General features: G+C 42.1%; 1 protein-coding gene and 1 pseudogene across 13 annotated transcripts in view; both read left to right on the forward strand.

The window, feature by feature from the left end:
- Positions 1–26,206, forward strand: part of ARHGAP6 (Rho GTPase activating protein 6) — a 493,459-nt gene that overhangs the window by 383,207 nt on the left and 84,046 nt on the right. For 8 of the 13 annotated variants that reach the window (XR_010940145.1, XM_067724620.1, XM_067724631.1 and 5 more), the window contains one exon: positions 23,733–23,892. Coding sequence is in view for 12 of the 13 variants with exons in the window: in XM_067724620.1 (XP_067580721.1) it covers positions 23,733–23,892 (160 nt within the window). In the remaining variant the exon portion in view is untranslated. Of the gene's footprint in view, positions 1–10,145; positions 10,511–10,785; positions 10,806–23,732; positions 23,893–26,206 lie in introns of those variants that run through there. The other 5 variants (XM_067724629.1, XM_067724630.1, XM_067724624.1 and 2 more) reach the window with 5 other exon arrangements.
- LOC137216437 (zinc finger CCHC domain-containing protein 17 pseudogene) lies at positions 19,727–20,515 on the forward strand (annotated as a pseudogene).

Consider the following 26,206-nt stretch of genomic DNA (forward strand, 5'->3'; position numbering starts at 1 on the left):
CTCCACAACAACAGAAGCCACCGCAATGAGAAGCCCGCACACCACAACGAAGAGTAGCCCCCGCTCACCACAACTAGAGGAAGCGCACACAAGACCCAATGCAGCCAAAAATGAATAAATAAAATTATAAATAAATAAAATAATCGACAAAAAACCTGGAACTAATAAGCAATTATAGCAAGGTTGTAGGACACAAGGTTAATATACAAAATCAGTTTCCTATATACCAACAATAAACAAGTAGAATTTGAAATTAATACCATTTATATTAGCACCCCCAAAATGAAATACTTAGGTATAAATGTAACCAAATTTGTACACCATCTATGTGAGGGAGACTACAAAACTCTGATGAATAAAATCAAGGAAGAGCTAAATAAATGGAGAGAGAGCACATGTTCATGGATAGGAAGACTCACTATTGTGAAGATGTCAGTTCTTCTCAACTTGATCTACAGATTCAGGGGAATCCCAATCAAAATCCCAGCAAGTTATTTTGTGGATATTGTCAAACTAATTCTAAAGTTGCTGTGAGAAGACAAAAGACCCAGAATAGCCAACACATTATTGAAAGAGAAGAACAAAGTTGGAGGACTAACACTACCTGACTTCATGACTTAGTATAAAATGGCAGTCATCAAGAGAGTGTGGTGTTGGCAAGAGAATAGGCAAATAGATCAGTGGAACAGAATAGAGAGCCCAGAAATAGACCCACATAAATACAGTCAACTGATCTTTGCCACGAGGCAAAGTGGATCACAGACCTAAATGTAAAATGCAAAACTATAAAACTCCTAGAAGGTTAACACAGGAGAAAACCCATATGACCTTGGGTGTGGTGATATAACACCAGAGGCATGATCCATGAAATAAATGATAAGTTGGACTTCATTAAAATTAAAAACTCTGCTCAGTGAAAGACAATGTCAAGAGAATGAGAAAACAAATCACAGACTGGGAGGAAATATTTGCAAAAGACACATCTGATAAAAGATTGATGTCTAAAATATACAAAGATCTCTTAAGACTCAACAATAAGAAAACAAACAACCCTATTAAAAAATAGCCAAAGACCGTAACAGACACTCTACCAAAGAAGATATACAGATGGCAAATAAGCACGTGAAAAGATGCTCCACGTGGTATGTGACCAGGGAAATAAAAGTTAAAACAACAAAGAGATACCGCTACACACCTACTGTAGTAGCCCAAATCCAGAATACTGACAACACCAAGTGCTGATGAGGATGTGGAGCAACAGGAACTCTCGTACATTGTTGGCGAGGACAGCTTGGCAGTTTCTACAAAACTAAATATACTCTTACTATACAGTTCAGCAATCACCCTCCTTGGTGTTTACCCAAAGGAGCTGAAAACTTATAGCCACACAAAAACCTGCACATGGATGTTTATTCATAATTGCCAAAGCTTGGAAGCAAGCAAGATGTCCTTCAGCCGTTGAATGGATAAATAAACAGTGGTGCATCCAGATAACAGACTATTAGCACGAAAAGAAATGCACTATCAAGCTGTGGAAACACATGAAGGAAACGTCAGTGCATAATAAAAGAAGCCAATCTGGAAAGACTGTGTACTGCATGATTCCAACTAGATGACATTCTGGAAAAGGCAAAACTATGGAGACAGTGAAAAGATCAGTGGTTGCCAGGGGCTGGGGGAAGAGAGAGATGAATAGGTAGAGCACAGAGGATTTTTAGGGCAGTGAAACTACTCTGTACGATACTATAATTGGGAATACATGTAATTACACATTTGTTCAGACCAGTAGAACATACACCAAGTGTGAATCCTAATGTAAACGATGGACTTAGGATGATTATAATATGTCAGTGTAGGTCTATCCATTGTAACAAATGTGCCACTCTGGTGGGGATGTTGGTAATGGGAGAGGCTATACATGAGTAGGGGGTAGGAGGTATATGGGAGATCTCTGAACCTTCTACTCAAGTTTGCTAGGAAACTGAAACTGCTCTAAGAAATCAAGTCTATTAAAAATGCACCCATGGGCTTCCCTGGTGGCGCAGTGGTTGAGAGTCTGCCTGCCAGTGTGGGGGACACGGGTTCGAGCCCTGGTCTGGGAGGATCCCACATGCCGCGGAGCGGCCGGGCCCGTGAGCCATGGCCGCTGAGCCTGCGCGTCCAGAGCCTGTGCTCCGCAACAGGAGAGGCCGCGATAGTGAGAGGCCCGTGCACCGCGATGAAGAGTGGCCCCCACTTGCCGCAACTAGAGAAAGCCCTCGCACAGAAACGAAGACCCAACCCAGCCAAAACTAAAAAATAAATTAATTAATTAAGATGCACCCATTAGTTATAACTCTCCAAGCCTGAGTAATTTACTATAATTTACTTTTTTAAGCTTCATTTTCTGTATGTTTCATTGCTCAAAGGAAGCATTCTTTTCCTTATATCAAAGCAAAACTATTTAGCCAGGTCTGTGAAACACTTTTTAATTTATCATTTTAAGCATAGTATGTTGAAGAGAAAACATTTCTGGGGGGAAGAAAAAGTCTGAAAAATGGCAACTAAGACAGCAGCTCTGGGCCAGTAAGTGCAGATGGTTCGTTCATGTCCTGCCTGGTACTTTGTGTCATCCTGCACATTAGCTTCGCTCTGTTCAGTTGCCCCTTTTACATGTTTTGACACTTAATACTAAAAGCCAGGAAGCAAGATTTTTTTCATTTTAACTGGAAGTGATTTTAGCTACTTCAGAACAAATGTCCTAAATATAAATATTACCAGCTGGTCTTGTTGTTTCCACGCTAATGGACACAAATGGTTTTCAGTATAAACTCAGAGGTGTACTTTCCCAAAAGCTTTCTTTCAACCCACAGATATGCAAAAGCACAAAATGTAAGTGCTATTTCTTCTAAGTGCTGTGTCTATGTACAATCTAGCGATTTCCAATGTTATTAAATAAGTCAAGAAACTAGCTGAAAGGTGACGGGTGGGGTGGGGAGTGTGACGGTGACAGAGGAGGGAGGGGTCCTATGAAGCTAGAGTTTTCTGGGAAAATATCTGACATCTAAACAGTCCCACTCTTCCTCTTCCCTCCATAGCGAGACATCACAAGCTCTTCCCTCCATATGTAAAGTGTCTAGGTCATTTGGCGCCTCCAAAGAAACATAAAGGGAAAATATGCTCTTGAGCAATCTCTGTAGACTCATCTGCTCGTACGTATGTACACGTTGCAATGGTAGCCGTAAAAAGATGTGGTTCCTTTGAAACTCTGTCGTTTCCTGTGCTACATGTCTGGTGATTTCTTTTCGGTGGGTCCAGGACAGGATCGACAGACCTTTTCTGTGAAGAGCCAGGTCGTAAATATTATAGGCGTTGGGAGTCACACGTCTCTAGTGCAACCACTCAACTCTGCCGCTGTATCAGGACACAGCCCTAGACAAGGTGGAAATGAATGGGCCTTGGCTGGGCTCTAGTTTACAAAAACAAGCAGGGGCTGGATATGGCCAGGGCTGTAGTCTGTGCACCTGTGCTCTAGATCAGCAGTTGCCACCTCAAGGTCAAGTCGTGCCTCATTCGATGTTAGAAGTGATTTCTTATTGACAACGGATAACTTAGAAACTTCAGAATTTTATTTTGTAAGAGAACTAAATGAGAGAGGATTTGAGATGAGCCTAGAGACACCTTACACAGTCGTTCTGATGTACTCTTTGAGCCATACCCCGCCATACCTTGAGAGAAAGGTTTGGTACTCATAGGGAGGTGAGGTTAAGACCCCACACTCTGGAGTTAAGGCCCATGAGTTTGAATCCCAGCTGTGTCACTTACAATTTGTTTCCTTGTGCAAGTTATCTCCTAGTGCTTAATTTCTTTCTTTATCTGTGAAATGGGTACATATTAAGATACCTTACCTCATAAAATTGTTTAATGATTAAAGCAGGGAGTACATAATTAGGGCTAGGAATAATGATGGGTACATATTTACATCCACAAGAAATGTTAGTTATTCCTCACCTATCTAAATCCCCTGGAATTCTGAGTCTTACCATTTTTATGAATAAAGTGTTTATCTGTGTTTATTAGCACACACTTCCTTGTCCCATTAATATTAACTGGTGGTATGGAAATCAATCAAAATGAAGACTCATTAGAAGAAATAGGTTCACTATTTCTTAAAAATCACAGAATCATTACTTTTCCTTGTAGCTATTTTCCAAATGGTCTTCATATTGCCACATTAATTAATCATTGCTTGGAACACGTTTTTATGAATTCCATGAGTTCCTCCCAAAAGTTTTATCCTGCTGTGTGCTTTACTCACCACAAAATTGTGTGTGTGTTTTGCGGGGGCGGAGGTGTGTGTGTCAAAATCTGGGTCCAGGAGAGTGTGTGTGTAGCACGTGTCTCATTCATCATGCATACTACATGCATTGCTCCATCCTCCCCACAGGGCTATTTTTAAAAATTAAAGTATAGTTTCTGTACAATATTATATGTTACAGGTGTACAATATAGTGGTTCACAATTTTAAAGGTTATAACTCCATTTGTAGTTAATTATAAAATATTGGCTATATTCCCCATGTTGTATAAGATAGCCTTGTAGCTTATTTTATACCTAATAGTTTGTACCTCTTACTCCCCTACCCCTGTATTGCCCCTCCCCCATTCCCTCTCCCCACTGGTAACTGCTAGTTTATTCTCTACATCTCCCACAGGACTCTTTTTATCTCCACTTTACAGAGCAGGTAACTGAGGCTTAGAATGGTTAGATACTCACATGGCCAGTTGTGGGCTTAGCTGGAATTCAAAGCCCGGTGGTAGGACCATAGAAACTGCCCTGCAACCACTGTGCTGTAACACCGCATCCCATTTGAAGGAAACAGCTACAAATGAGCAGATGAGACCCAAAGACTGTGGTCAGATGAGACCCACTTATCACACCGTCCCAAAGACTGTGGTTGCTTAACTGCGCTACGGTTAGAAATATTCCCCATCACATCCAGGGCAGGAATCATAGAAAATGGCATCTGGATCAAGCCTGTGCAAGTGAAAAACAATTTTAAGTTATGGGCGTACAAATTAGGGAATTTAATTCTTCATGGGTAGAATTATTTGATTTTATTTCTGCTGCCCCTGAAAGAGAAGGGGAAAGGATCAGAATCTATGCTTGGTGTCAGAGAAATCTGGCAGGGTCAGTAAATAGAGGAATAGATAGACAGTGCACCTTTCACGTGGCAGTATGCTGGGATGTGAGAAGGGAGGAATGGAGACAGGAGCAAGAGGCAAAGGTGCATGGCACATGCATAGTGGAATTTGGAGAAAAGTAATGCCTTATGGGAAAAGTGCAAGGAATTTGCCACCCCTGGTGATTTCCTTAATTCCAGGTCATTAGTGGTTCTCATCCTGGACTGCATATTAGAATCCCCTGGAGAACTTTGTAAACCTGCCAGTGCCTAAGCCCCAGCCCTGAAGAGTCTTACTGGTTTGGTCTGTATCTGCACTGTCCAGTACAATAGCCAGTAGCCACAGTGGCTACTTACATTTAAATCAATGAAGATCAAATAAAATTAAAAATTCAATGACTCTGTTTCGCTAGCCCCATCTCAAGTGCTCATTAGCATGGGTGGCTGGTGGGCAGCATATCAGACTGTACAAAAATTTCCATAATCGCAGAAAGGTCTATTGGACCTCGTTGGTCTGGAGGCGGTCGCGGGCATGAGTAGTTTTGAAAACCGCACCAAGTAATTCTTTTCTCTTTTTAATTGAGGCATGCACTGAGTAATTCTAATGCACAACCAGGATAGAGAACGGCTGGTCCTTGTAGAGTTTGTTCTAAAATTTATCACCACCTGCATCTGAACTGATTTTGCTTTTGAAGCAACTATTCCAAGGATATTATTAAAACTAGACTTTTTTTCTGCAGTCAAGTAACGTAGAGGCATATACTTTTATTTAAAACAGCTTGCTTGTTCATATGCTAGACGAGTAAAGATTTAGGTGAGTTAACTACCAACCTTCAATTGAAAACGTGTAAGTTGCCTTTTCCCACTTAGGTTGAAGTATTACAACAACTCATGCCGATTTTGAACTACCTGTTGAAGGAGTTTAATAAGATAAATTATCTTAAACTGAAGCTGAAAGTTTTATCGTCAACATCTCACATCTTGGGCAATAGATTAGAGGTGACTGATGTTTATGCATTTGGTGGTACTCCAAATTAATTAGTTAAGGTAATAAGTGGATTAAGTCTAATGTAAGTTTTAGGAAGTTGTTTTCCTTTCCTATTAGAGAGGAACCTCAATGAGAGGAGACTTTTGCAAACTGTTAAGTGCAATTGATGAAACAAAACGTTGTCAAATGTAGCATTGAAATGAGAAAGTGGAAAGGAATTCACTTTGGTTTTTTTTGTTATTGTTGCCTATTTTGTTTTGCCTAAGAGTTTTCAGCACAGATTTTTCCATCTTCTAAATATGATATTCATCTTTCCTTAAGGTTTGCTTTACTTCCTGCTTATTTGTAAATATCTAATTTGGGGTTGAGTTCTCCAGTTTGGGGTAACATTTCTTCAGTATCCCTGTATCTTTTAGATAATCTTGTTCCAAAATCCATTTCTTATTTAATGAGCAGTGAAGCTGCTCATATCTGAATAAATGACCTGCTCTTCAGAGAGTTTACCTGACATCTTACCCATAATGAGTGTCCTCTCATCTGAGTGTCCTTCTTGGGTGGAACCTGCAGCATCCGTCCTTATAGCAGCTTTCCTGGCAATGTGGGTGGAAGAGCAGCCTACGCAAGAAGTGCTACCCTCTGCATCATATTGAAACCAGTGATGTCACACCCATACATCTCTATGAGAATCAGAAGAAAATGATCTTTTGTAGGTCTACCCTCCCCAACACATAAAATGAGATACGAACATCTCACTGTACCCCTGAAGGTATTTCTCCAAGTATAATACTGGATCTGACTCCCTGGGGATCCAGATTTATTGGACAAACTGAGGGACTGTCCTAAAGAAAAGCATCCCTGTAGACCTCAATGTTTACTTCCTCTTGCTCTCCCCTTCCCATCTGTTCTGCACCACTCTGCATCATTCATCTTTCCTAAAACACCCCTTTCATTGTGTCACACCTCTACCCCAAAACTTAGCATGCATATTCCTACTTGTAAAGGGTATGACACTTGGGAGGTTTCCTAAAATGACTATTTCTCTTTCTTTCAAACAGACACCAGTGCCCTGACCCTTACTCCCGGAGGTGATTGCCCATCAGCTTTCTGTTTGTTTCCTCCTGCTTCCCTGCCTCTATTTGTGCACATCTCTGTGCCTCTGTTCCGTAAAGGCTTTGGGGACTCAGCTGCCCTCCGTGCGTTTACCAGATTTCTCCCAGTTACAGAGAGGCCTTCCAGTTCTCGTTGGGTGTGCTCTGTGTCCTACTTACTTTGCACACACGTCTTCCAAGGGACTCATTGAAGAAAATGTCATTGGCATATGCTGTGATACAGCCTACGGGTTAAACCCATTGCATTTGGAAACAGTTTCCAGTTACCTAATACTTGGCTTTGATGGTAGACATTTAGATCTAAAGGATCTAAAAGTTACTCTCTCTGCAAGTGGGTTACAGTAGTAGCAGGAGGATACTAGAACTTAGACCAAAGTCAAGTGCTGGAGGCGGGGAGAGGCCAGATAGCTATGGTTAGGGAAGCAAATGACAGCCGGGAAGAGAATACAGAATCGTCCTTCTGTGCTTTTACTTGTCACCTCACCTCTGAAAGTTCTGAACAATACAAAAGTAGAGTCTGACAGTTAAACTAAAAGATCAGATTTTCACTGCAGTCTGTACGGTATCAGGAGGATTGAAATGTCCTTAACAATTTTTTCACTTTTTTTATGTACAATCAGAAAAAATAGCAACACCTGAAGTGTCAATTCTATGGTACCGGTCAAAAGAGGGTAATTGGACCAACAAAAGGTTTCTCAGTAATAAATGTGATCTAGATGAAATTTCACTATGCCATTTTATCAGATTAAGTCATAATTCTGAAAGAGAAAAGCATCGCCTATTTCTAAATATTGACTATATATTATTTAAAACCTGGAGGATGTCATTAAACATATATTTATCCTCTTGTTCCTAAAAGACTTTCTACGTGTTCTGAAAAATGACCTGTAAAGAATAGTTTTTATTTTATCTTCTGGTTGAGCAGCCCCTCTCTTTCCACGTGAAAACGTAGGAAGTGAAGGAATGACCTGCCGTGTCGTTCAGTGGGGAGAAGTACACGAGAGGTTCCAGGGGTAGGACTCCAGATTCAGATTGTTTAGAACTGCGATCTGTGTGTACAAAAGAAGTTAAGGGAGGTGAGGTTGACCGCCATATCACATACATCCCCAAATCTCACCATACAGTTTGTTACTCACTCCTATTTTCGTAGTGTCTACGATTGGTGGGACAGCTGTGTTCCAAACAAGGATTCAAGGACCCAGGCTGTTTCATCCTGTGGCTCCACTGTCTTCAACACAAGAAGATGTTGATTTGGTTATTCACTGCCTCGTAACAAACCACCCCAACCTTGGTGGTTTAAAACAACCACCCTTCTATTTGCTAACGGTTCTGCAGTCTGACCTGGGCTCAGCTGGACACTTCTGCTGGCCTTGACAGTGGTCGCTTATAAGGCTTCACTCAACTGGGAAGTTGTCTGGGAGCTGAGACGTTGGGACAGCTAAGCTCTTCTCACTCTCCATGTGGCCTCTCCGCGTGGTCTCTCCAGTACAGTAGCCACAGTTATGACGCGGTGGTTCAAGGGTCCCAAGAATGGAAAAGCAGAAATTGTCAGGCCTTCTTAAGTCTTAGGTCCAGAATTATCTCACCATCGTTTCTGCCAGATTTGATTGGCTAAAGCAGATCACAGAGCCAGTCAGGATTGAAGAGCAGGGGACACTAGGGCATGAATATTGACAGGTGTGGTCCAGGCCTGGGACTACCACATGTGGCTCTGAGAGGTGTTGTCTTCAGGTTTTTATCAATTTCATGTGAAATATTATATTAAATAACTTTAATTGAGGGTTTAAATTCCATAAATGAGTATCCAGATTACATGAACCATATTGATTATCTGCTGGAATGATGACTCTTTTCAGCATCTGAGTTTTGAGGATAGTGGAGGCGAAGGTATATCCCGTAACAGGTAAATTTTTCCTCTGAATTTCTCTTTAAGTGTAATTGTTCTAGTAAAGAAAACCATCTGACGTATTTTATTGGTTTTAAATTCTTTCCTCTTACTAAATACCAGCAGCAACAGAAGCTATGTGTGGCTTACATCAAGAGATGATTAACCTCACAGAATCCTAGTAAAAAAATGTACCGAGTCCGTAAATTTTGAGTCAGTAAGGTCTTCCATGAAATCATTTCTCAGTTTGTCAATTATAATCACAGTGATTCTTTTGTTGGAATTCACTTGAGACCACAAGAGGAGTATAACTTCATATTGAAGTTAGTTTGAGTCCTTTTGAGTTAGTTTTGGTTCAGCGCCATGTGGAATACGTGGAGATCAAGGTAGTCAGTGGTCAGGATATGTTTTAAATCTTCCCTTTTCTCTCTGCTCTTCATGGCTATCTCTCCGCCACCTCCACCGGCACCCTGCACCCTCTTAAACATGGCCACGTGGTTACACCCACTCCTCCGTACCCTCTGTTCAGGAAATGAACAATTCCTCAAGGACTATTGTTCCACAAAGCGCGTAAGATTCAGAGCATGTGTTGTACTTGAGAATAAAGGAGAATGAAACCGTTTTGTTTTTTAATGGTTTTTTTCTAGTGTTAGAAAAAGGAAGAAGGCAGTGTTTTTAAAATGTAATTTAAGAATTGAGAATTTATCCTAAACAAAGAAAGCACCCTATGTGCCTTACCATGCTCTCAGGGGTTTTACCCAAGGCTTCCGTCATTCTTTGGTTGATTCCTAATAAGGACAGTTTGCACAGTTACAATCCAATTACCATTCGTAGATCCCTGTGGAAAAGGGGATTTTTTTTTAAGAGGAATCCTTTCCTAACTCCAGAATATCTCTTCAATATAGTCCTATGAAAATAAAAAGCAGGAAATCCAGTTTCAATTTCTCTGCCTTCTTTTTGTCCCTCCCCCTTAGCACTGCCTTTCTCTCTCTCACACACACACACACACACACACACACACTCACTCACTCACTCACTCACACACTCACTCACTCACTCACTCACTCAGCGGCACAGCCTGCCTCTGTTCTGAAGGGACAGGAACTTCTCAATGGTCCGATGAAAAGATTGCATTTTTTTGGCCCCAAGACTCATGGTAGCGGAGGCCTCTGGCAACAAAAGGTATCCTGGGAGGCACAGCTATGCCAGCTGGGCCATTTCTCAGACACTCGTTGCAATCTGCCATTTCAGGATGCATTTTTCACCAAAAAAAATAAGTTTTTTCAAGCAGACTCAAGTTCCTACTACAAGCTTAGTTCAGTGAAATTAGAGAGGACAGCAGAGACACAGCTGAATGTAATTCATGGGTAAGCAATAGAAATATCTATACTTCTATTTCTTTTCCAGATTACTGTGATAAAATGCTGTGATTGTTCCACATTTGTCTTGTGATGTGGGAAGAAAAGTGGATTGATCAGTGTCTGAGATGTGTGACAGCTAAGTACGGTCCGTGCCAATAGAGATTTATGAGAACGTTATTTTTAGACTGAATGATAATGTCGGAGCAGCTTGAAATGAGCAACCTGGACCCGGAAGCAGCATGCCGTGATGAAATGGAACTGGGCTGATTTCTCCGAAGATTCAGTGCAGGCTGTTTTTCAGGTCTGAAAGGGTAAAGCGGCTTATCTTCCCCTCTAGACTTCTTGAACTTGGGGCAACATTTTAGTTGCCGTGGCTCTGATAAATATGGGCTTCGGAGAACAGCTCAGATATTAGATAAGGCTAATCATAAACCGGATTTTTAAATCATCTGGTTTACCCTATTACAAGGTTATGTCTCAGAATGAAAAGACTCGGTGGCGGGAGAAGACAGAATGTGACCCTTAGCACCCGGATCCCACTCTGCCACTGCAGAGTCACCTAACTTCTTTGGATTTTGCTTTGCTCCTTTGTAAAGGTAGGGGTTGGATTGACTTCTCAGGAGAAGTGGTGAAATACCTATGATAGTTACCGTCTGGTTTCTGGAACCTGCAGCCACGCTTCAGATTCTAATTCTGCCGTTTACTAGGTGTGTGATCTTGTCAAGTCACTTAAGATTTCCTCATCTGAAATGTGGGGGTAATAATGGTAGCATAGCCCTTAGAGTTGCTGCAAGAATTACATGAGCTAATATAAATAAAGGACCTAGAACAGTAGCTAGCAGAGTAGTTAGCAATTATCTCCAAGGTCCAGTCCGTCTCTGGAGGTCTGTCGTTCTGATTTCAGTGAACTAAGTTTAATTATAGAAAGGCAAGCAAAACTATCAGCTGCTAGAGCTGTCATTGAGAAGTTTCTAATTCTTGTAAGTGTTTCCATTTTCCACACTGTTGGGATCTGTGCAGAGGCTCGTTTACCCCTTCCCCATTCCAAGAGTCAAGTGAAGCTTAAAACTCAAAGTTAAATTGGTGGCTGGTAGACAAGTCCACGATTCAACTAGGGATACACAGAAATGAAATTTGCCTTTCGTTCTGACGTTTTTGCCTTTGGGAACTTTGAATATGTGGCTCTTTTCCCCTCTATGCCAACCATCGGAAAGGTTCTTTCCACTGGAAACAAGATGTGTGTGACGAGTGATGTTTGGGGTTTTTTGGTGTTGCTTTTTGTTTTTTGAGTGGTGGTAGCACGGCACTGGGTTTGACAATGTTCGTCTCTACTTTGGTTTATCAGTAATCCACATGAATAGGCCATTTGCAGATAACCACTTTTATTGCACCCTAGCTTTTACATTCTTTACAGTATCCCCAAGTCTTACTGTGTCATGTGATCTCTTTACAGGTTCTTTGGGATGTTGCCCAGAGAAACAAAATCTTACGAGAGGAGGAAAATGTTGATCCCAAAGACAAGTCCTCATCATAGATGTGCGTTTACTTTTAGTCTAGTACAGGGGTCAGCAAACTTTTCTATAAAGAGCCAGATAGTAAATATTTTCACCTTTGCAGGCCAGACAGTCTCGTTACAACCACTCAACTCCTCCATTGTAGCGTGAAAGCAGTCATAGACAATACCTAAAGAAATGTTTGTGGCAATATGCCAATGAAACTTTATTGACAAAAACAATCAGTAGATGGGATTTGGCTCACAGGCAGTAGTTTGCCGAGCCCTGGCTTGTCATCATCCCCATTTCACAGATTAGGAAAACAAAGCATGGGGAGAGAAAATAAGCTTGCTAAAAGCCACATGGCTGGAAAGTGGCAGAACTGGGATTCAAGCCCAGGCAGCCTAGCTTGCCAACCTTTGCTTTTAGCCACTGCCCCAAGCTGCCCCCGTGTCAACTCACCCCTGCCTGGGATGCTCATCTCCTGAAATCTGCCTGTCTCATTACCTCACCTCCATAAGAGTTTGTTCAAATATCACATTCGCAGTAAGGTTGCCCTGGAAACCCTCCCAGCACTCCTGATTCCCCTCACACTCCCCTACCTTCTCTTTTTCTCTAGGCCTTATCACCTTGTAACTTGCTGTGTAATTTACTCATTTATTATGTTTGTTTCTTATCAGTTTCCTCTACTGGCCTAGACACTCCATGAGCGCAGGGCTCTTTGTTTTGTTCACCAATGAATCCACGTACATAGAATAGTGCCTGGCCTATAGAAGGTGCCGATTAAATATTTGTTGAATGAGTGAGGCGCATTTTCCCACCATGTTACTGTAACATTTTGGTACCCCTTATGTAGCAATCGATAGCGAATATACCAAGGCAAAAGGTTAAAATGGACTGCTATACCAACCAAACGTTCAGACTTTTCTAAAATTTCTGCTTTTAAAAAAAGGACCAGAATAGATAAAGAAAACAAAAATTATATACAATATAGAAGTATTAAATCTTCCTAAAGATCTGTTGAGAAGAAGTGCTCGAAGAATCAAGAGAAGAATTAGCAAATGTTATTTTGTTGAGTTCATAAAGGAATAACCTCTTTTTAAGAGTCCAAACAGGGGTGTGACAGCTATGCAGATACCCTCGGCTTTGCCCAGAAGCTCATGAGGAAAGGAGTTCCTTGTCATTGGAGATGTGTTTATTTTGGAATTATAAAGAACTAGGCAGCCCTTTTCAGAAATGTTGGTTGTGAGCCTGGTATTTAAACTTAGGCCGTGCTTCAGCAGTTATTAATTATTAATAAATGACAGCTGGCCACAGTAGAAGACAAAAGAAATTCAGCCCCTGGCATGGTTTATGTAAATGGCCTGCCATTGTTCAGACCTTAACTTACTGATCTGGTCTTTGCTTCTGCTTCTCACCTATATGGAGCCACAATCCAGCTGGCTGGCTTGTAGACACGTAGAAAAGGCATCTTACGCATAGTAGAACCATTTATTCATGAATTCAACACACATTTCTTAAGAGTTTTTGGTGTCACTAAAACTGCCAGGCTTAAAAAGGGGACGCAAATTTAGAGGAATGATGATTAAAATTAATGATAACTTTACCACACATTCAGGGCTTGCTGGGAGCTAATAAGTACTCGGCAAGAAATTCACTTGCATTGACTCATACCATCACTACAAACCTGGGAGTTAAGTCTTTTTCTTTGCTCCATCTTATTGGTGAGAAAACTGAGGCTTGGAGATGTTCTGAATCTTGCCGAAGAGCTCGTAGCTGTTTGAATCCAAGTCCTTACTACCACACCAGTGGGCCTCAATCTTTATTGTGCAAAGATAAGAATCCCCCGAGGATTCTGGTTTATGATGAAGGTACTTGGGCCCCATCCCTTGTGACCCTAGTTCCCTAAATCTGCCTTAGAGCCCAGAAACCTGCACGTTTACAAGAATTGTCTGCAGGCCATATTGTGAGCAGTCTCGCGTCACTTCTTGGGGGCTCACTGGGCCTTGGGAAGTTTATAGTTGGATGAGGTTAAAGAGCTGCTGCAATTAGAGATTTGTTTCAAGGCCATAATAAAACAATGTGGTATAGACCAAAACCAAAAGTATTTCAATCAAGTTTATTTCATGGGAAGAATCAAGTCTGTTTGTAAAGATGCAGTTGAGCTCAAAAGAATGACCTTTCTGAATAAACCCCAGATATTAGATGGTTGGTTTTTCAGTTTGCCTTTTGCTTGTTTTTTTTTCTAAACGTGGAGACATATACTTCTGGCAGGAAGGAAATCTCTTTAGTTAATGCTTTCGGTGAGTTGTTCTCCAGTTAATCGAGATTCTGTTGTATTGAGGCTGTTTTTGCGTGCCTCTTTTAAACTGGTTTGTGTTGTTTGTGCTTCTTAATGCTAGTTCTAAATAGCTTCTATGATTCTGCTCACTGATTTCCATAATATACAGAATAATACACGGATAATATACATAATCATGCATAGATGCGTAAGAGTATATCGTGCATGGTGCATGCCTTTGATGATAGACAAAACTCATGAGTGTTAATGTCTTCTGACACCATCATTTTGAGGCCATTGTGTATAATTGGGGCCTAACAGCAGACCCAGCTTACGCTATGCCAGGTTTTCTCGATCTCTGCATGGTGGACATTTGGAGACAGGTGGTTCTTTATTGCAGGCACGTGGGGCTGTCCTGTGTATTGTAGGATGTTGAGCAGATCCCTGATGTCTACTCACTAGTTGCCAGTAGGAAACCCCACCCTAGAGTCATGATAGCCAAAAATGTTTCCAGACATTGCCAAATGTCCCCTGAGAGGGCAAACTCACCCCCAAGAACCACTGTGGTATATCCTTTTGTATCGTATTGTTACCTTTTATTAATGCTGTCCCATAGTACCCGAAAATAAAAAGGATATTTTTATAACTATCAAGGGCTTTTGTCTATCCAGAAACATTTGGGTCACTTTCAACCTCACATTTACGAAATTGAAACAAATTAGAAATCATCCACTTTCAACCTAAAAAAAACAGTCCTATGACAGCCACTCAAAAACTGGATCCAGAGAGCCTGAAAATGAGTCATCCGTTTATGAGATAAACAGTCACCAAAGAAAAATCTGGACTGGAATGTGCGTTTGAGAATGAGGAACCACCAGAAACACATCCTAGGCTGTGCCGGTGGGCTTTGGCACGCGTCTGGCGGCTTGTTTAGTACTTCATGGCCCACGTGATGAGGGTCACAGGGCAACATTGACCCTTATGTTTGTGTCTTCCTGCTCATAAGACATCTGACATATGAGCGTGAGTGTCACAGATTCATTATTCCTCAGGGCCGATGTTTTTACACTTATTTTCTGCCCTCATATACCGGCATTTCGGGGCTCAACAACAGGCTCTGTTTCAAAAGACTGTTTCTTAGCAGTTTATTCAAATCCAGAAGACATCTTCCCTCATAGATACGATATTACCTGAGTTGGTTAGTTTCCAATTTCTTATTGAACTCATGATGCATGTGATTCATGTAGTCCCTAGACTGACAAATATTTATTGCTTGTGAATTATTTATTCTTCAGTGATAATTAATTGCCAGGTAGTATCTTGGATACTGGGAACACCCAGGTCAGTAAAGCAGACAGGCTTCTTGCCCCCATGAATCTAGCTGATGTGTGTCACTCACGATGCAGAGCGCGAGGGACTGGGTCTCTGCCACATGGTAGTAGATGCTAAAGAAGTATGTGTAGCGCCCTAAATGATCCCAATCTCTTTATATCAAGGGTTGGCAGACTGCAGCCAGTGGGCCAGATCCAGCCTGCTGCCTGTTTTTGTATGACCTACGTGCCTAGAATGGTCATTACGTTCTTAAATGGTTGAAAAAAATCAAAAGAATAATATTTTGTGACTTGAAAATTAGATGAGATTAGAATTTTAGTGTCTGTGAGTAAAATTTTATTGGAACTTTTGTTTACACGTGGTTTATGGCTGCCTTTGTGCTACATTGGCAGAACTGGGTAGCTGTGACAAAGACTCTATGAACCACAAGCCTGAAATATTTTCTATGTGTAACTTTCTAAAATTCTATTTAGTGGGGGAAGTGCTTTCGAAATTCCAGTCTTGGAACCTCTCCAGTTCAAATCATTGGTGGTGGTACCTGTAGTATGAAGCAGCACTGTAGCACCAGGAAAGAGGGCGATAAAAATCTGATGGGAGGTCAACACCTACTTTCTTAAGTGTCTGGGAGCTTATCCTCATCTGAACTCAATCCCCTTGACCTTCACCAACCTTCTCTTCTAATGCTCCCTCCTACTGCTTCTCTGTTACATTTCCTATTGCTGATGTAACAAATTACCATAAACTTAAAACATGAGAAATTTAATGTCTTACAGTTCTGGAGGTCAGTGTCACTCAGCTGAAATCAAAGGCTGCATCCTCTGGAGACTCTGGGGGGAATGTGTGCCTTGTCTTCTCCAGCTTTTGCAAAAGCCGCCTGCATTTCTTGGCTTATGGCTCCTTCCTCCGTCTTTAAAGCTGTCAGCCTAGTATCCTCAAATCCCTCTCTCTCTCTCTCTCTCTCTCTCTCACTCTCACTCCCACACACACACACACACACACACACACACACACACACACACAGCCACCTCTGCCTCTCTCTGGTAAGGACTCTTATGATTAGGTTGGACTCATCTGGATAACCCAGAATGACCTCCCTATCTCAGGATCCTTTAACTTAATCCCATCTGCAAAGTTCCCTTTGCCAGGTAAGGTAACATATTCACAGGTTCTAGGAATTAAGATGTGGCCGTCTTATCATTCTGTCTGCCACACCTCCTATCCAGTAACTCCATACTATACGTCTCTCTACCTCTGCAGAACAAAACGCAGGCTGAAGGGCATCTCAAGCTTTGTATCCACCAGCCTGGATATTGTAGTGGCTAAGAGCATAGGCTTTAGAATCTGAGTGTCTGGTTCAAGTCGTTTGTTGTTGTTGTTGTTGTTCAATAAAGGAAAGCAGATGGTGCTTACTCCTGAGTGTCTTAAAGCTCACATTTTGTTTCAAAAAATAACATCTTGTGGTAAAATTGCATCTTTCTTTGGTGGCGAACTTCTTGAATTTTCTAGGAACAGCAGACTTACTGCAACCCAACCTGAATCTGATCAACCCTGGAGCGCAGTGGTTCTCAGTCCTGGCTGCATGAGTCAGTCAATCAGGAAACCAAAAAAAAAGCGTGCTCAACGGCAGAGCAGACACCTGCCTCAGAACCTCTGCGAGGTCATTAGTGTCATCTCTTTCTTTCCTCATGTTTGACAATTTTCGTAATATAAAGGCAAACATATTTTACGCACAGAAACACTGTGACCCCTAGGAATTCTACAAAGAGGCCACTGAGGAGATGTGGAAACCTCATGGATTTGCTCGGCGACTCCCCGCAGCTCTGGTCTGTGTGGTTCCCACGGGTGCCGCATCTGGGGACTCCGTCCTCAGCTGTAGCAACCTGAAGGGAGAGGTGAGAAGGCGGAAGAGAAACAGGCTGAGTTTAGATTTTAGACTTCTAGGTACTTCATTGCGAATACTCTGATTTGAACCTTGGGATAATTTGGATAAACCTTGGGTGAATGTTTTGAGAAAGGACTCTTTAAACAAATTAATTTTAAAAGATGATGCAGACTGAAATTAGGAATGTGGGTGCATTCGACGAAGTAACTTATTGTGAGCCAACACTAAATTATCACGCCTTAAAAAGCAATACAACTGTAGTTTTAAGACATGTTCGCAGAGTCTCCCGGCCATTGTGTTGTGACATTTACTTGACCGTATGTGCAAAATGTCTATATTGCATTAAGGATAAAAATAAAAATGAAGAACGCTGTTCTATGTCATTTAGGGCAGGCACTGGTACCTCTTGACTTTATCGCAAGATACTATGAATGAATATGGTTTTAACCTGTCAGTTAATTGTGTTAATTTGATAATTTCCCAAAAATGGACCTCACGTATTTCCAACTTTAAAAAACATGTTGAAATCGCATGTGCTTAATCTGAAAAAAATCATTAAAATTCACAATGGTAGAAATATAGATTGGGAGCGGTGAGAAAATTGGGACACAGGGGAAGATGCAGGTTATTTGATGTATTCATGACTGCTGATTGGCAGGTGGCAAAAGACAATGAGATGGCGGAGGGTGGAGGGTGATGAACTGGAGTGGCCCGTCCAGACTTTTCCAGGGCTGTGTGAACACTTCAGGCTTCAGTTATTCACGTTTGCGGTATAAAATGGATTATGAAGCATCTTGGTCCATTACCCATAATCAAAAATGTAACTGATATTTTTTAAGATGCCACACATTTGATAATAGGTAGCTTTGGAGATATCTTTGAAGTCCCTCTTTGTTAATTATTTGATGACCTTCTCTCCCAAGAAAATTGTTTTTTCAGCCATGTGCTAAGGATGGGTTTAAGAACCAGTTGGCTCTGGGGACAGTATTACCTCCTTTGTGAAATGACTCTTCCAAAGCCTGATGAATGCAGCTGCCCTGCTTTCAAGAAAGCGCCACACTCTTTTCTCTTTCTGGGATTTGGCTGTAGCCTTCTCCTGAGCCATCAGCTGCTATAAGAACTAAAGTCTTAGGAGACAACAACTCCATAAATTCAAGTCATTACAAGTAGACCAAGCCTTTTCTCTCTTTTGGCTGATAATTCCAAATTTACCAAAGAATTTTAAAAGTCTACGAAGTTAAGAGCCACGGGCTATGATGTATAATGGACTCAGAGAAATTGAAAGCATCACATCTTCACTTTTTCATTATGCTAAGTGTAGGCATTTGTGAGCAGTTTCCAGAACTATGTATTACTTGATTGCGTTGGAACTGTTTTAGTTGGGAGAAGAAAATGAAGACTCAAGAAAGATGCAAACTGGCCCGATTCTGTTTTGCCAGATTTGGTCATGTGTTTTCTTTCTTTCTTTCTTAGAGATAAAATATCACTTTCAAAATGTCACATTTGAACATCTTTCTTCTCCCTTCTGCTCTTCCTCATCTTGGTGATTTAGTGTACCATCCTCCCAGTTGCTCAAGCCAGAAGTGTTTAAGTCATCCTAGATTACTCCTTCCCTACCCTCCACTACATACAATTTGTCCCCAGGCATCTCTGTGGTTCTACGTATCTCCCTATCTGTTCAAATTTGAATCAGCATCATACCTAGCCCAGTGGCTCTTGTGATCTCTGCATCTTTGGCTTGCACCCTCCCTCAATTCCCTTGGAAATGTGTTTCCAGTCATCTGATCACGTTCCTCTCTTACTCAAGGTTCCTTAATGACTAGCCATCACCTGCTGAATAAATCCAATCTGCTTTGCAAAGCCTGCCGAGAAAGCCCTCCAGGATATGGCCCTGAGTTCTGCGTGGCTTCGCCTCCTGCTCTTTCCTTCCGTCTAGCCTTGTAATTTCCCCCAAACAAGGCCGTTCTCTCAAATTCATTTGCCTTGGCACCTTTGTTCCAATGTTGCATTTCTACAGAGCAAACCCTTATTCCTCTTATTCAATGTACAGGTCTCCTGGGAAACGCTGCCTTCTTATAAAGCTTTCCTTGATCCCCAGATAGATGTCAAAGCCTTTCTCCTAGGCATCCCATTGCACTTGGTACTTACTCCTAGTGTCATAATCTCTGTATTTCATGGACCGAGTGTGTTCTTCCTACCAAAATGTAACTCCTTAAGAACAAGGACTGGCTGCGGCGTGGAGACCGGATGCTGACACCGAGACACTTGAATTAGCTTTAGCAGAAGAGAAATGGAGGAACCATGGAACATTAAGGATGAATTCAGGAAGACCCGAGACCATGGAGAACTTGCCTGCTCTCTACACTATTTTCCAAGGAGAGGTTGCTATGGTGACAGACTGTGGAGGCAAGTCAAAATCCCAGGCTGTCGGAAGCAAGGTCTGGTCCATCGAACTCACATGTCATCCTGTCGCGTGGATAAGCCCTCTGAGATAGTAGATGTCGGAGAGAAGGTGTGGGTGAAGCTTATCGGACGAGAGATGAAAAGGGAAAGGATAAAAGTATCCCTCTCCGTGAAAGCTGTCAACCAAGGGACTGGGAAGGACCTTGACGCCAACAACGTTATCATTGAGCAATGAGAGAGGCAGAGGCAGTCCTTCCAGGATTACACTGGGCAGAAGATCACCCTCGAGGCTGTCCTGAACACTACCTGCAAGGAGTGTGGCTGTAAAGGCCACTTTGCAAAGCATTGTTTCATGCAACCAGGTGGGAGCAAGTACTCTCTGATACCTAATGAGAGAGAGGAGAAGGAAGAGGCAAAATCAGCAGAGTTTGAAAAGCCTGACCCCACGAGAAATTCTTCTAGAAAAAGAAAGAAGGAAAAGGAGAAAAAGAAACAGAGAGACAGGAAGTCATCTGACTCTGACAGCTCGGACTCTGAGAGTGACACACAAGAGGGCAAGGCACACTTCAAAAGACAGCAAGGCAGCAAAGAAGAAAAAGAAGAAGCAGCACAAGGAGTGAGAGTGGAGAGAGTGGAGGGGGTGGTGGAGAGAAGGAACCAGGAGCCTTGTGCCTTGAAGCCCTGGCTCCTGCAAAGACTCAGTAGTGAGAATATGGCCTTCCACCCCATTGACTCCTCTCCCATGGGAGATGGCTTCCCCTCCTGCCACAGGCAGGTTTGGGAGATATCAAAAGTATCTGCCTGAATGAGTTCTTTCCTTATCACTCCAGTCCCTTTGCAAGTGACCCCTGCAGCTGACCCATTCATTCACCCAACTTCCTTCATTCAGCAGGAGGTCCTATTACCCTCTTCCAGCTGCCACCGCCAGAGCCAGACTCCTGTACAGGAGTCCAGGCTAGGGCCACAGGTACTGCTGTGGAGGTGAGTCTGGCTGTAGTTGGAGAACAGAGTGATTGGCCCCTCCCTGTTGGCCTGCCTTGGGCTGATTGGTGGGTGGTCTCTGCTGTATCCAACACAGGGGCAGAGGGAGACTGGCAGTACTAGGGAGAACATGGTAAGAAGTGGTGCTCACTTTTTCCATTCCCCCTGACATGATTCTACTATGTTAGAAGTGACAGCCAGTGGTCACAGCCAGAAAACCATTGTTTGCAGTGACTGAGCTTGTGTGTGACGTTCCGCCCGATCACTGAACCAGACAGCTCAAGCCACGATCATTGCTTTACTTTGTATTTACTACAATGTGAGTCAGTTGGTTCCAAAAAAAAAAAGAACGAGGACTGTGTTGTCATTTTGACAATCCCAAGCCTAATACTGTTTCTAGCACGTAATAGGTGCTCATTGAACTTCGTTTGAATTAATTATGCAGGAGGTCATACTAAATAAAAATAAAATGTGTCTTCTAGGGATTGATTAATTTTATTTCAGTCATGAGCTATTGTTCAAAGGTTGGCAAACTACAGCCCACTGTCCAAATCCAGCCTTCCACCTGTTTCTGTAAATGAAGTTTGACTGGCGCGCAGCCACACCCATTCATTCATAAACTGTCTACGGTTGCTCTCATGCCACAAAGGCAGATCTGAGTAGTTTTGACAGAGACCACATGGCCCACAAGTCCTGAAATATTTACTGTCTGGCCTTTTACAGAAAAAGATAGCCAACCCCTGCTACAGATACTAGAGCCCGTCGGAGGGCATATTTTTAAATGCATTTAAAGAATAGATATGTAATTCCATTTTGACACTTCAAGCAGCCACGGGCTCCCTTAGATACCTAGACTTCATATTTAAAAATCCCCAGCTCATCTGGAACTTCCCATTTGGGTGAGGGGAAAGCAATTCACTGATGTCGTACCTGTGGTGCCCTAATCTTAAAGGGTGTGAGTGAGAGGTACACCCAACACTTAAGTCCCCAGTTCCTGTCTAAACTTGTGGTTAGTCCAGCTATACCAAAAAAAAAAGAAAAAAAAAGAAAAAAATCCAAAATACACTGGGCCTGGAAGAATGTTCTTCAGTTCACCGAACGTGACTGCAGCCTACCCGCTTTGCCTACATTTATGCCCTCACTCCTCGGCCCTGACGCATTCCCACACCCTGTTCCCTGTGCCCCTCCTGGGTCCCTGGTACCCCTCCTTCTCACCCACTGGGTGCAGATGCACAGGTGAGAAGGCAAACAAACAAAAATTCCTCATCTCCTTGAAGCTCTGCTCAAACCTGGACTTCCCTGTGAGGTCTTTCCCACCCCTTCCACCTAACAGTGTAAATCCCTGTCCTCTACTCACACTGCCGGCCCCTTCCCTGCTTTTTGTTCCTTCCTTAGCAGTTATCATTACTTAACACGCTACATTCTTTACTTACCCTTGTTTATTTTCTGCCCCTACTAGAGTATGATATCTCCATTTGTTAAATAAATCCGTGAAATCCCAGATAAAGAGGAAAAAAATAACAGAATTAACACAGTGCCGTTCACTCTTTGGAATGAACCTTCTAGGCAGGAATTTGCTACCAGTAGGGAACAAAGGTGTCTTAGCAGTCGCTGGGGCCAGCCTTTCTGTCTCTCTTCTTTAAGGTGAATAGTGAGGATGGTGAAGTCTTCTGGGATTCCTTAAATGTTCCCCACATCCGCAAGAAGTCCCTGGCAGTGTCTGTAGGGCCCAGCACTATTCCTTCTCCCACAATTTTTCTTGATTGTTAACGAAGCAGTAGATACCTCTTCACAGCTGTTGTGCCCTGGTTGATATCTGTGATTCGTAGGAATTCCTCCTCAGTGAGGGGACATTGGGCTTCCGAGGATTGTGAAGGATTGTTTCTTAGGTCATCGTTTTCTCACTGTCTGCATCAAGGGTAGAGATATTCACTGTCAGAGGTGTGAAATCAGACGTGTGTGTGTGAGCACACAGATAGCCTCAGGATTGTGGGAATCTTTGCTTTGATTCTTCGATGTGGAGTATTTTAGCATCAAACGTCTCTGTAAATATGTGTAGCTTTTATTGATCATATCTCTATACTTACTGTGATCAAAAGAGCTCATTAGACTGCTCTAAATAGAAACTCAGTGGTTACAATTTAGCATAGAATTTAAAAGCCTAAGATGTTTTAGCTGGAGTCCTGGTTAGTTTCAAATCTTGTAAGTTTTACAATTTGGCGAAAACTACTTAACCTGCCTAAGCCTCAATTTATTCTATATTATATTATATTATATTTATATATACTATATATTACTATAATATCAACATAATGTATCCTAAGTATATATTACAATAATGTATCGTAAGTATGAGTTATATATAATAATAATATATTGTGTCATATATAATAAATATACTAGATTGTATTATTATATAGAGGAAGTAACTAAAGAGCCCTTGGCACTTTGTTGGTACACGGTAGGCTATCAGTATACGTTTCCCCTCCTATGTCTAGTGCGCACAATGGCAGTTAGCGGTAGTTTTTCCTGTTACTGAGAAAGAAAAGCCGAAAAGTTCCCATGTGTTCCCATGAGAGAGGGGAGGCAGGACCCTTGAAGCATCTTCCCACATAGCTTTCTTTGCATCATTTTATGGGATCAGATGACCTAGCAGATACTCCAGATTTTGATGTTGGCAGTTGACTGAGTAAATCCACAGTTAAGTAAGAGTGGATTTGATTTCAGGGGTTGAGAGCCAATTTGGGAACGTGAAAATGAAGTTTGCTTGACGTTATGACCGATTGAGAGAGAGGCTGAGGCTTGCGAGTCGTAGATTACTGTGTGACCCTTGATGTGCTTCCCCTTGATCTGCAGGGTGACTTCACGTGGAACAGTATGTCGGGTCGCAGCGTACGGCTGAGGTCAGTCTCCATCCAGAGCCTCTCAGAGCTGGAGCGAGCCCGGCTGCAGGAAGTGGCTTTTTATCAGCTGCAGCAGGACTGTGACCTGAGCTGTCAGATCACCATTCCCAAAGGTAAGGCCCCATCTGCCATCACATGGGGGATGCTGGAAGTCACACGTCTGCTCTGCCACAGCCCCAAGCTGCAGAGTCTTCTCAACCCCACTGTTAACACAGGGAGGAAGTTGTAGCTTCTGGGTCACCGGCTGGCGCTGGCAACCATTTTGAAAGATGTGTTCAAGTGGGACAGTTTACATGTCGACTATTATGTGTATTTAAAGGGAAGATCAACTTGGGGCATTAAAGGGGAAAGCCATGTGTATCTCAACGGTCTACGTGGCTTCAGCACACTTAAAAAGAAGTTTCAGAAAGGTCAACTTAAAGGGTTAGAAGAAAAACCATGTCTATCTCAATATGATTTCAAAATAAGCAGTTGAAAAGAATGTTTTAACCATCTGTTAAACTTCTCATTTGACCTTATGCAAACTCAGAATCAGTGATTATACCAACGTTAACTCATTTTTATCCAGTCTTTCACCTGGCCTGTCTCTGTTGGGGTTCACCACTATGACACTGGAGCCAGTGCAGGCCTGGTTGTCTGATGTTTTTACAAACACAGATCCTGATTCTGATAAAGATGAGAAGCATGTATTTGAAATCCTTTGATCTGTAAAGCCTGTTTCTGAAAGTTGACTATCTTCTATAAAGATACTTTTTAATGTGTATTCGTGTGTAGCCGTAAGGTAATTTGAGGTGAAGTGAAAAGCTGTGATGTTATACAAATAGAGTAAACCTGCCGTAAAAACGCAACATTGGCTGCTGTGCCTAAAACTTAAAGGAAAGCAGGAGAGGGATAGCAAGCATCTGAAAGCTAGAAGGTTGCCTTGGAAGATTTCAGTATCTGCAGAACTTCTCCTTTGTTTTCTTTTTTTAGGGAGTTGAGGGGATGCTTCATGAATATTCATCAAATCATTCATTTCATATATACACACATACACATAGATACGTAGTTCTCAACCAGGGATGGTTTTCCCCCATTCCCCAGGTAAAATTCAGCAATGTCTGGCTCCACTTTCAGTTTTCACAGCTTGGAGGAAGGACGCAGCTGACATCTACTGCATGGAAGCCAGGGATGCTGTTAGACATCCTGCAATACACTGGACAGTCCCCCACAGCAAGCATTGTCAGGGCCCAAGGGCCCAGGTGGAGAGGCTGAGCAACCTTAATACACACATGAACACATGTGCTCGCATTCCGTCAACAGCAGTGTTGGTGGAGCTGTTTTCTTGGCTCACCTGTGTCCGATGGAAAGGGCACTGGCTTGGGAGTGTGAAGACCAGAATATGAGGACTTGTCCGGTCACCCCCTCCCCCCTCCACATGTGAGCTTGGGCAATTTACCTCTGTAGTAGGAGGCTCGGTTTTGTTGACTAGAAAGAGTAGCACAAAGACAGTGACCACACAGAACTTTTTATTGGATGATGGCTCTTAGGGCCACTTTTATTCTTTTTTTTAAAAAAATGGAAGTGTAGTTGATTTACAATGTTATATTAGTTTCAAGTGAACATCATAGTGACTCAGTATTTTTACAGATTGTACTCCATTAAAAGTTATTACAAGATAAGACATGGGGAGTGGACTTGAGGACACGGGGACGGGGAGGGGTGGGCTGGGACAACGTGAGAGAGTGTCACAGACATATATACACTACCGAATGTAGAATGGATAGCTAGTGGGAAGCAGCCGCATAGCACAGGGAGATCAGCTTGGAGCTTTGTGACCACCTAGAGGGGTGGGATAGGGAGGGTGGGAGGGAGACACAAGAGGGAGGGGATATGGGGATATATGTATACATATAGCTGATTCACTTTGTTATACAGCAGAAGCTAAGACACCACTGTAGAGCAATTATACTCCAATAAAGATGTTGAAAAAAAGAAGTTATTACAAGATAATGGCTCTAATTCCCTGTGCTGTACAATATATCTTTGTTGCTTACCTATTTTTTACATAGTACTTTTATATCTCTTAATCCCTTACCCCAGTCTTGCCCCTCTCCCTTCCCACTCCACACTGGTAACCACTAGTTTGTTTTCTGTATCTGTGAGTCTGTTTCTGTTTTGCTATATACATTCATTTGTTTTAGTTTTTAGATTCCACATATGTGATATCATACAGTATTTGTCTTTCTCTGTCTGACTTATTTCACTAAACATAAGATCCTCTAAGTCCATCCACATTGCTTCAAATGGCAGAATTTCATTCTTTTATGGCTGAGTAATATTCCATTCTCTCTATATGCCACATCTTATTTATCCACTCATCTGTTGTGAATACTTCAGTTGCTTCCATATCTTGGCAATTGTAAATAATTCTGCTGTGAACATTGG

This window comes from Pseudorca crassidens, chromosome X (assembly GCF_039906515.1).
Source record: "Pseudorca crassidens isolate mPseCra1 chromosome X, mPseCra1.hap1, whole genome shotgun sequence".
NCBI lineage: Eukaryota > Metazoa > Chordata > Mammalia > Artiodactyla > Delphinidae > Pseudorca > Pseudorca crassidens.